At 43.0% G+C, this 11,590-nt stretch overlaps 1 protein-coding gene and 1 long non-coding RNA gene across 4 annotated transcripts in view; one reads left to right on the forward strand and one right to left on the reverse strand.

The window, feature by feature from the left end:
• Positions 1-931: 931 nt before the first annotated feature.
• LOC119356632 (ABC transporter G family member 37-like) lies at positions 932-8,601 on the forward strand. The gene is made up of 20 exons (XM_037623622.1): positions 932-1,454; positions 2,476-2,809; positions 2,910-2,986; positions 3,133-3,186; positions 3,269-3,359; positions 3,485-3,786; positions 3,877-4,158; positions 4,246-4,559; positions 4,707-4,867; positions 4,978-5,081; positions 5,164-5,320; positions 5,439-5,692; positions 5,788-6,120; positions 6,212-6,502; positions 6,581-6,664; positions 6,755-6,888; positions 6,968-7,195; positions 7,325-7,496; positions 7,682-7,936; positions 8,022-8,601. The coding sequence occupies exons 1-20, from the start codon at positions 1,005-1,007 to the stop codon at positions 8,292-8,294; spliced, it is 4,350 nt and encodes a 1,449-aa protein (XP_037479519.1). The 5' UTR covers positions 932-1,004; the 3' UTR covers positions 8,295-8,601.
• LOC119356634 overlaps positions 4,859-11,590 on the reverse strand; it is a 7,023-nt gene continuing 291 nt past the window's right edge. The window contains exons 2-5 of one of the 3 annotated variants that reach the window (XR_005171995.1): positions 9,711-9,801; positions 5,398-5,476; positions 5,199-5,291; positions 4,859-5,096 (exon numbers count right to left, since the gene is read on the reverse strand). This is a non-coding gene — a long non-coding RNA (uncharacterized LOC119356634). Of the gene's footprint in view, positions 5,097-5,198; positions 5,297-5,397; positions 5,477-9,703; positions 9,802-11,590 lie in introns of all 3 variants that reach the window. The other 2 variants (XR_005171994.1, XR_005171993.1) reach the window with 2 other exon arrangements.

The raw sequence follows: 11,590 nt of genomic DNA on the forward strand, positions 1-11,590 counted from the left end.
TGGGCTCTAACTTGCATGATTTGAATGGAACTAACCCAGACTGACGCTGTTTTCAGCAGAATTGCCATGGTGTTATTTTCGTGTAGAAATAAGGGGCAGAGTGGCGGGCCCGGCACGGTCGGGCGGCAGGGCACGGTCAGCTGTTTTGACGAACAATTAAGTTGGACCCACATGTCCTAACATAAACGGGCGGGCTTGGTTGACGACCAATTTAACCACATTTAACAGCCATGTCGTGCGTGGGCTATTTACCTGCTCAAAATTATCGCACCATAGCCATTCCCTCGAACAACGTCGCACTCTTGCCAATTCACCTCAAATGTGTCGCATAGGAGCTATTGGCCCATATTACAGTGTGTGGCCACGCGCGGTCACACCCCAAAGTAAACACTGATTAGCAATCAGAGATTATAGTAAGTATCTAGAGATTATAGTAAGTATCTGCATCTGCAAGTGGCTCCCTTCGTATCCGGGCAAACCGAACCTACTACGGCAACAACACGGCCGGGACATGTGGTAAGCTATCTTCAGCTAGCCTGCCCGCCTTGACGGACGCATGCCAGGAAGCTTCAAGTCTAGGCACGTGCGAGAAAAATGCAGAGCTAGCTCGAAAGCTTAATTAGTTTATGCCGGGGATGCACATTTCCATGGTGTGTCCCCTTGAAAACATCCCGTGCCGGGTCCAAGCTCGCACAGTTCACCGCACCGGTGCAAAGTGCGACAGGGTCAAGGACTCACTCATGGTAGGTGAGGTGAAATCAAACTCGAGAATGGGGTGTGGTCTTCCTCCTCACCAGCTTCAACCATTCCTTCTCTTGGGCGTATATATAGTTATATACAGATGCCTTCGCTTGCTCGAGACAAACCAGTCCCCTGTCGCGAGGCAAGGAGGAGCTGCACAACAGATCAATCTAGCCAAGTCGGTGCAGACAGTGATCAACGGAGGAAGAAGATACATGTTGGTGGTGTCTGAGTAAGTATAAGTAGTAAGTACGTAGGCGAGGATGAGTCGAGAGATCCACCGGGTGGCGAGCCTGCAGCGGGACAGCTCGCTATGGCGTCGCGGCGACGACGTCTTCTCCCGGACGTCGTCGCGGTTCCACGACGAGGAGGACGACGAGGAGGCGCTGCGGTGGGCGGCCCTGGAGCGGCTGCCGACGTACGACCGCGTGCGGCGCGGGATCCTCATGGTGGAGGAGGGCGGGGAGAAGGTGGACGTGGACGTGGCCCGGCTGGGCGCCCACGAGAGCCGGGCGCTCATCGAGCGGCTCGTTCGCGCCGCCGACGACGACCACGAGAACTTCCTCCTCAGGCTCAAGGAGCGCATGGACAGGGTCGGCATCGACTACCCCACCATTGAGGTGCGGTTCGAGAAGCTGGAGGTCGAGGCCGAGGTGCGCGTCGGCAACCGCGGCCTCCCCACCATCGTCAACTCCGTCACAAACACCCTCGAGGTAAATCACTCCTTCGTCAACACAACTCACACAATTCGATTCCACTCCAAAACAAGATTCACATGGACATATATATTGTGGTGTATATTGCCCTATATATAGTTGGGTGGAGAGATTACTATTACAGTCTTGCTATGTTTCAGTCGGTATTATCTCTGTGAGATCTTACATTGAGATCAGAGCAAAATTTTCCTTTTAGTTTTTCTTCTTTTTTGCATGTTATGTCAGTTGACCAAGACTTGTTTAAATTCCAGTCGACTGAGACCTAGTCACACCCTTACTATTCTCTACTCTTACAAAAAAAACCGAGTTGATGATAATGGTGTGCCTGTCATCCTACAATATAGACCGTTCGATTATCTGACGGATAGAAAACAAACTAGGGCAATTTTGTAAAAAGATACCCGCACCCCTCTCCACATTTACAGATAAGGCCTTCTCTCGTACATCTTTGTCTCCCACAAGATAAACAACTCGTATAAATGCATCTTAATGTTCCGTGCAACGCATGGGCCTCTTGCTAGTAAGGTATTATAAAACTATCATGTATTTAGTCACGCTATATGGGGTTCTGAATTTGGCTAACAATGATGAAGTACCAGAGAAAACAAGAAAATTGTATCGGCTATGCCTATATTGAAATTGTACTCGAACTCCCTCTTCAGATGGAGTTCACAAAACCTGCAAAAAAAGGATCAAGGAGCCAAATGAAATCCTCACAGACCGAATCACAAAACTGAACTAGGAAGAAGATCCTCAGGTGCAAAACCCACAAAAATCACAAAGAATACACGCATAACCCATTTACCGTCCCATCCAATCTGCACGAAAATAGCAACCATTGCCTAACTGTTATATATGTCACTCCGCAGTTTACGGGTTAACAGAGAGTAGGGGGTCATTTTCGCAAAAAAAAAAAAAAAGAGGGAGAGAGAGAGTAGGGGATAAAAAAAGCACCCCATTGGAAGAACCGTGTCCTTTTTTCGATATCTAAGCCTGTTGATATTTCGGTGTGCTCCAGGCCGTCGGGAACGCGCTCCACATCATCCCCAGCAGGAAGCAGGCCATGAACGTCCTACACGATGTCAACGGGATCATCAAGCCCCGGAGGATGACACTGCTGCTTGGACCTCCTGGCTCAGGCAAGACGACACTGCTACTGGCGATGGCAGGGAAGCTCGACAAGGAGCTCAAGGTCTCAGGGAAGGTCACATACAATGGCCACGGGATGGACGAGTTCGTCCCGCAGAGGACCGCAGCTTACATCAGCCAGCACGATCTCCACATTGGGGAGATGACCGTGAGGGAGACGCTGGCGTTCTCGGCCCGGTGCCAAGGTGTTGGCACTAGATACGGTATGCTGCCTAATTATTGGGACTATGCCATGGATGATATGCTTATGTTAGATGTGATCGTGGTGATAAGCTTCGAGCTTTGCTGTTTCGCTTGTTCTAGAGATGCTTATTGAGCTGGCCAGAAGGGAAAAGGCAGCGAACATCAAGCCAGATCATGATATCGATGTCTACATGAAGGTGAGGATGTTATCAAAGTTTAGAGCATTTTATGCTTCTTAAAGTTGTTTATGTGACTAGCTTAGGATTGAAGAGAATCATTTGAAGAAGACTTGTTTATCAGTAAATTATTAGTTAACACTTGTTTCATTACTTACGCCCTGTAGGCCTCAGCTATCGGAGGGCAAGAATCAAGTATTGTGACAGAATACATACTAAAGGTATAGCAGTGCAAGGATGATTCTTGACATTTGTTTTGTTAACAGAACGGACTTCTCATGTGTGTCACGTATGTAACTGCAGATACTAGGACTGGATATTTGTGCTGACACGATGGTAGGCAATGAGATGCTAAGGGGTATATCTGGTGGACAACGTAAGCGTGTCACAACAGGTATATTTTCACCAAGAATGAGGCTCCTTTTATATTTGTACAACAAAGACTTGCGCTTTTTTCATCACAATGAAACAGTCTTGTTTAAGAAATTCCTAATCGACTTATGCATCTTCAATGCACAGGTGAAATGCTCGTTGGCCCTGCAAAAGCTCTGTTCATGGATGAGATATCCACTGGGCTGGATAGCTCAACCACATACCAGATTGTGAATTCTCTCAGGCAGACTATCCACATCCTAGGCGGAACTGCTGTCATCTCCTTGCTCCAGCCAGCCCCTGAAACATACAACTTGTTTGACGACATTATACTCCTCTCCGACGGGCAGGTTGTGTACCAGGGCCCCCGGGAAAATGTGCTCGAGTTCTTTGAGTTCATGGGCTTCAAATGCCCTAGCAGAAAGGGTGTTGCTGATTTTTTACAGGAGGTGTGTGTCTCACCTATAAATTCCTATTACAGTTGTGATTCTGTTTTTTTTTTAAGAAAATGGTACTGAAACATCTGAATAACTGAAAAGGTGACATCAAAGAAAGACCAGGAGCAATATTGGTGCAGGGGTGACAGGCCATATAGTTTTGTACCTGTGAAGCAATTTGCGGATGCATTCCGTTCCTTCCATGTCGGGCAGTCCATAGAGAAGGAGCTTAAAGAGCCATTTGATAGGACCAGGAGCCACCCTGCTGCTCTGGCTACTTCCAAGTTTGGTGTCAGCAGGAAAGAGTTGCTCAAAGCCACTATCGATAGAGAACTTCTACTGATGAAGAGGAACGCATTCATGTACATATTCAAACTTGTCAATGTAAGTTCATATCTTCAACGTGTTTTCCTTGATTATTAGGATGAAGATTATTAGATAACATCAATCTAAACTTTTCCATCATTGCAGTTAACTCTAATGGCATTCATTGTGATGACCACATTTTTCCGCACAACCATGCACCGCAATGTTGAATATGGAATTATCTATTTGGGGGCCTTGTTCTTTGCTCTCGACACAATAATGTTTAATGGTTTTGCGGAGCTTGCGATGACCGTAATGAAACTTCCGGTCTTCTTCAAGCAGAGGGATCTTCTTTTCTTTCCTGCATGGGCCTACACCATACCATCGTGGATTCTTCAGATCCCTATCACCTTTGTTGAAGTCGGAGTTTATGTTTTCACCACATATTATGTCATTGGATTTGATCCTAGTGTAAGCAGGTACAAAACTCATGCAGAAATCAATTTCCTTACTCAATTATATTGCTTCTTAGGCAGTTATGAATTTTTGTGAGCAAGTATTTTTAAATTATTGTTTCACAAGAAATGAACTAGCTCTGTGAAGTTTTAATGATTTCTTGTGCTCAGGTTTTTTAAGCAGTATCTGCTGCTCCTTGCAATCAATCAAATGTCATCTTCATTGTTCCGCTTCATTGCTGGAATTGGAAGAGACATGGTTGTGTCCCACACATTTGGACCTTTAACATTGTTGGCTTTTGTAGCATTGGGTGGCTTTATCCTTGCAAGACGTAAGTTACTGACTCGGACATGATAAAATGGATGTTGCCATGTTTACACGACAATGATGGAACTAAATGTTAATTGTTGCTCACATGACCATCTTATTTTTCATTTCCAGCTAGTATCAAAAAGTGGTGGATTTGGGGTTACTGGATATCTCCGCTATCATATGCACAAAACGCTCTCTCAACAAACGAATTTCTAGGACCCAGTTGGAACCAAGTAAGTCCCCTCTGCCTGCAGAAGAAATCAAACTCACCACTACATACAAATAGAAAATTCAACATGTATTCGTATTTTACAGGTTGTTAATGGAACAAATGAGACCATTGGAGTTACCGTGCTTAAGAGTCGTGGCATCTTTACAGAAGCCAAGTGGTATTGGATTGGGCTTGGTGCCATGGTTGGATACACTCTCCTCTTCAACCTGCTCTACACTGTAGCCCTTTCAGTTTTGAGTCGTAAGCATATTTAAAAGACTGCTTATTTATCAAGGACTAGATAATCAACATTTGCAGGTTATAACTTAGGCATTTACCTTATATGATAATAACTGTAGCCACTTGCTTTTCTTTGCAGCGTTGACAGACTCTCACCCATCAATGTCTGAAGAGGAACTGAAAGAAAAACATGCAAATTTAAGTGGTAAAGCTCTAGAGGATCATAAGGAAAAGAATTCTAGGACGCAAGAACTGGAATTATCTCACATTAGTGACCGAAACTCAGCGATTAGTGGTGTGGATTCTAGTGGCAGCAGGAAGGGACTAGTACTTCCATTTACACCACTGTCACTTACCTTTAACGACACAAAATACTCGGTGGACATGCCAGAGGTAAATTTCTTATCAATGAACAATGATCGCACAAGTATGATTGTGTACCCATTAACCAAGTTTGCTTACCCAGTTATAATGCTTTATATTCACAGGCAATGAAAGCACAAGGAGTAACGGAAGACCGCTTGTTGCTTTTAAAGGGTGTCAGTGGTTCTTTTAGGCCAGGAGTACTTACTGCATTAATGGGTGTGAGTGGTGCTGGAAAGACAACCCTGATGGATGTTTTAGCCGGTAGGAAAACCGGAGGATACATAGAGGGAGAAATCACCGTATCAGGCTATCCAAAGAAGCAAGAGACCTTTGCACGTATCTCAGGATACTGTGAGCAAAATGATATTCATTCTCCACATGTGACAGTATATGAATCGCTCATATTTTCCGCATGGCTGCGGCTTCCTTCAGATGTTGATTCAGAAAGAAGAAAGGTTAGTTAGCTTTGATCTAGGCAAATTATCAGCTCTTGATTTCTTTTTTCTCATTTGGTTGGAGATCTCACCGGCTGAACTGTGATGCCAGATGTTCATCGAGGAGGTCATGGATCTAGTAGAGCTCACATCATTGAGGGGTGCACTTGTTGGGCTTCCTGGAGTGAATGGTCTGTCAACTGAGCAACGCAAGAGGCTTACAATTGCCGTGGAGCTTGTTGCTAACCCGTCGATCATTTTTATGGACGAGCCAACATCTGGTCTTGATGCTCGAGCAGCTGCAATTGTGATGAGGACTGTCAGGAACACTGTTAACACTGGTAGGACCGTTGTTTGCACCATTCACCAGCCAAGTATTGACATATTTGAAGCATTTGATGAGGTGGTTATTCATTATTCCCTATTTCAGTTATTATCCTTAGCTTTATTAAGGTCGTATATTGACTATGTACGGCTGCAGCTTTTCCTAATGAAGAGAGGGGGAGAAGAAATTTATGTTGGTCCTGTTGGACAAAATTCATCAACTTTGATTGAGTATTTTGAGGTAAGAAGATTAAATCAACAGTGCTACTGCAGTTTGCACTCTTGTTACCAGCTAGATCACGTCCAACATTCCTTGTGTATGTTTGTTCAGGAAATTGAAGGCATTAGTAAGATAAAAGATGGATATAACCCAGCAACGTGGATGTTGGAAGTGTCCTCTAGTGCCCAGGAGGAAATGCTGGGTATTGATTTCGCTGAAGTTTACAGACAATCAGAACTATATCAGTAAGCTTCCCCACAAGCCATCCGTATGCAGTGTAGCTTGAGTGACATTTCTAACTACCTTTCATTTTCGCAATTTCAGAAGGAACAAGGAACTCATAAAGGAGCTAAGCATGCCACCTTCTGGCTCTAGAGATCTCAACTTCCCTACACAGTACTCTAGATCATTCGTTACACAGTGTCTAGCTTGCTTGTGGAAGCAAAACTGGTCATATTGGAGAAACCCATCCTACACAGCAGTGAGATTACTATTCACCATCGTCATTGCTCTAATGTTCGGAACAATGTTCTGGGGCCTTGGAAATAAAACGTACATCTCCTAACTGTTACTATAACTTTTTTGGGCATACAACTGTTATTAGAACTGCTTCTATACTTTGGATATAGAATCTACTTCAAGTAAGATATATTCTGACGCCTTACTCATATCACGATGCAGTCGAAGCCAGCAGGACTTATTTAATGCCATGGGATCAATGTATGCTGCAGTACTATACATCGGTGTGCAAAACTCTGGTTCTGTTCAACCAGTTGTCGTGGTGGAGCGGACAGTCTTTTGCCGGGAAAGAGCAGCTGGCATGTATTCAGCTTTTCCATATGCATTTGGACAGGTAATTTCTTTGACCCTCGGTTTACCTATTTCAGGGCATATGTATGAATGACCTTTGAGAATGCAAATTCTCTTGCAATCTAAGTCACAGCTGCGGTTGGGGCAGTTTATCATGGCTCAGTTTATCAACATTCTTGAGCTATATCAGTCCTGGAACCTAACAATGCCACGTTATCCCTTTTCTAGGTTGCGATTGAATTTCCATACATCATGGTTCAGGCTTTGATATATGGCGGGCTCGTCTATTCCATGATAGGATTTGAGTGGACAGTTGCCAAGTTCTTGTGGTACCTGTTCTTCATGTACTTCACCATGCTATATTTCACGTTCTATGGAATGATGGCTGTAGGCTTGACACCGAATGAGAGCATAGCAGCTATCATCTCATCAGCATTCTACAACGTATGGAACCTCTTCTCAGGATATATAATCCCCCGACCTGTAAGTTACACTTACATTTTCTTTTCTTTTGTGTAAACTTAATACTTACCGGTCACATTACTCATCCATTGAACTTTTACTTCAGAAACTTCCTATTTGGTGGAGGTGGTACGCATGGATTTGCCCGGTGGCATGGACGATGTACGGACTGGTTGCCTCCCAGTTTGGTGATCTCCACCATCCGCTCGATACGGGAGTCCCAGGCCCAAAGATAACTGTGGCCCAGTTTGTCAGGGACTATTATGGCTTCCATCATGACTTCTTGTGGGTTGTGGCGGTGGTGCACGTTGCTTTCACCGTGTTGTTCGCCTTCCTGTTCAGTTTCGCCATCATGAGGTTCAACTTCCAGAAGAGATGAGGAGGACGACATTCTTTCAGATTTCTTGTACGTACTGTCAATCTGTCATACTACTGTCCAACCACTAGTGTGGATGGATTGAGCTAAGTATAGTTGTTCCTGTAAATGATATAAAGGTTATTTTGTATTTCAAGCCTGTAGAAATTCGCACATCCATGCTTTGTATCTGTAGGATTCATAGGAAAGACTAATTAGCCTTGTTGAGACTCCAGCTTCTTCACCAGCTCTAGCTGAGTAGCTGCTACTTTACTCGTCCGAGAATGTAAAACGTGACCAGTAATGGTGTCATTTCTGACGAGTTAATGGAGGCAGAAATTTTGTTGATACTTCAATCCCTTGTCAAACTTTGAATTGCTGACCAAATATTATGAAGCAATTGTTTCATCTCTAGATTTGTTGGGTTACTTGGTGGCCATGCACATGTTTCCTTGGGTGACTATAACTTCGCTCTGCTAACCAAGTGGCTGGCAAGTGGACCCAGGGAGTTGTACTCTCTCAATTTGGGTTCTCCCGATAGAGTTTGCTTGTTGCCGCCAAATCCGGTTCCCACTCTGCTTCGCAGCCTCCATGTTATTTTACGATGAGGTAGCGGCCAAGTCAGGCCAGTTTCATCAATCCGTCATATCTAGGCCTTGTTTGGCACAAGGGTTTTTCAAGCCCCTTTGGGGCTGGGGATTTGGTGAATCCCTCCCTTTCACCCAATCCCCTCAAATCCCCACTAACCCCCAACCTCTCTCATCCCCATTCCCCTTCCTACATAAATCATGCTTGGTAGGCAGAGATTGCCATACTGAGATAAGATAATGCAAACAGTTAAAATCCAATTTTTGCAAGTTAAACAACATCAAAGCAAGAAAAAATTGCTACAAAACTGTAAAATCCATACATAAAACCAAGCATCTTGTTACCAAATTGATACTGGCGAGGAGTATGAGTATTACAGATTAGTGAAAACATAGATATCGGGAATGGAACATAGGGTAATCCATCGATAGCACACTTCATGACAAGAGAAGCAGGTCCTAAAAAATTTATGTTACAACAATGTTTAACAAATTTAGCCATGTAGCAGGTTAAAAATATCAGAGGATATGTGGAAAAAGAACATGCTCTCTTAATCCAGAAATTATTTCTCAAAACTGGGTAGTAGTTTGAAAAGAAAAAGAGTTCAAGATACATGCTACTTTCCCACATGCGAATGAATTTCAGTGATGTCACAGTTACAAGTTTGAAGCAAATTATTAGTGTTGGTCCCATTCAAATTTCAGATTAAGCTTCCTAGATTATGCAGGCAAGGGCAGTGCAGATTTCAGTATTGAATATGACCCAATATCATTCACAAAGGCGCTGAACTGGTTGATGAAAACTAAATATTTAACAGTAAACAAAGTGAAATCGAATCAGTTTACCTCGCACCTATTGTCAGTTTGCATGTAAGTTCTGAACATGCAAGAACAGTGTTATATACTTTCCAAGATTTCATAATCAAGCTTGATTCCACCTGACACTGAAGTATATAAACATCAATTTCAGTAAGGTACATTTAGTAATAGGTAAAAGAAATGACATGCATATACAGTTTTTTTTCATAAGGCGATTTTTGAAAAATAAAATACCCCTTATATGTATAATTTTTTACTTGTAGCCTAGCAGCATTTTCTTAATCAGTTTGGAAGCTCATGCTCGGTTTCGCATGAGAGCATACTGAATTTTCAGTTTACACACATGATGCTTATGCCCGTCAGTTGTGTTGAAGCAGCAAAACATGCCAGGTCCAGCCTAGTGCTAAAAAGACTAGAAATACAGTGGGAATCAAGGCCACTGCATGACTACTTCAGAGACAAGGCAATCATTGCAATAGCTATTATCTATATCAAATCTGAATAAAAAAAGATAAGACCTCATGTATGAGCTAACACTGTTCTTGAAATAAGAAAGAGACAGAATCATTGATTCTAGTACAAAAGGGGCAATTTCCCAATGCCAGTAGCCATGCCTGTAACAGTTATATTACTTGCTCGTCTCTGCTTATCAAAGAACTAGGTTCCATCAAGTACTACTAAATACTAATACAAATATGTCTCTAGATAAGTAGAATCTCCACATACAAAGAAACAAAGAAAGAGGGAGGAGAAAAAATCGTGTAGCCATGAGTCGACAGGCAATATACCAAAACTAAAAAAAATGTTTGGAATGACTAGGGAGGCTGCACTGGATAGTGTGACATTTTAATTATTCACAATGACTTAGTGAAGGCGTACTGGAGAAGCTCAATGGGTAGGCTACAGCAGCAACTGCCAACAAATGTCAATGTAAATGCTACTTGATCATCCTTAAAGATATATCACAGGAAATTAGGAAATACAAATCATATTGTTCTCAACAATAACAAAGTTGCTTGATAGTTGAAGAGCAGCTCACTGATCACATGATACAAGCTGCTGCAAACTATTGCCATACTTTAACAAACTTCTATCCCAGTCCATCATTGCTTAATTAAGAAATAAAGTCCCAAGTACAAAACTTGCGGATGACTGAAAAATAAGCTTTTATTTATATTCTGATTGATAACACCATTATGTGTGAACATGCTTGCATGTACTCTAGAGGAACTTATGCCCGACTTTCAAACTGGAGATGCCTAAACATCTACATGTTGAGGTGGACTAAGATGTCAGCATAAATTTATACTAGAAAGGTATCTTTTGGTGGTATAAAGATAAGATGAATTTTATTTGCGTTTCAAGCTCTTGGTTGTATTGTACATTAAAGTGTTGGCAAATATTTCAGGGTCCATCTCACAACTTGCTCGACACATTACCAGCTGGGAAGAGATGAAAATAGAAAGAAAAGCAATCATAAAAAGTACAACTACAGGCAGAATAAGGCAAGAAGGATGATAACTTTCACTAATGAAATTCAGAAGTAAAGAGCCACAGGCTCCTGGTCCTACCAAACTTCACAAAGCTGTCCTACAGTTTGCTCAAATCCTGAACTAAAAACATTGTATTGCAGTTCCCCATCCACAAATGGGCTGGCTAGCATGTGCATTGCAACGAAAATTCTTTAATCAACAAGTTTCCCCAACAAATTTCGAAGCACATCAGCAGCAGCAGAAAGTACCGGTCGCATCAAGAATCTGACCTAGAAATTAAGGAAGAGGGAGAGGAGAAGCTAACTAGTGGGCGTTAGAGGTAGGGGGCGACGCAGGAGATGGCTCACTATAGCGCCATCGCCCCCGAACTAGCGCCGGATAGATGTGTCGCCGTCGTCGCCCCAATGTCTTTACGCTCCGG

Source organism: Triticum dicoccoides, chromosome 2A (genome assembly GCF_002162155.2).
Source record: "Triticum dicoccoides isolate Atlit2015 ecotype Zavitan chromosome 2A, WEW_v2.0, whole genome shotgun sequence".
NCBI lineage: Eukaryota > Viridiplantae > Streptophyta > Magnoliopsida > Poales > Poaceae > Triticum > Triticum dicoccoides.

Excerpts from the sequence above, each read along its gene's own strand:
- LOC119356632 (XM_037623622.1), top strand. The coding sequence starts at position 1,005 with ATGAGTCGAGAGATCCACCGGGTGGCGAGCCTGCAGCGGGACAGCTCG. Across the intron at positions 2,987-3,132 it reads ATATCGATGTCTACATGAAG|GCCTCAGCTATCGGAGGGCA; the intron begins GTGAGGATGTTA and ends TACGCCCTGTAG. Across the intron at positions 7,497-7,681 it reads TTCCATATGCATTTGGACAG|GTTGCGATTGAATTTCCATA; the intron begins GTAATTTCTTTG and ends TCCCTTTTCTAG.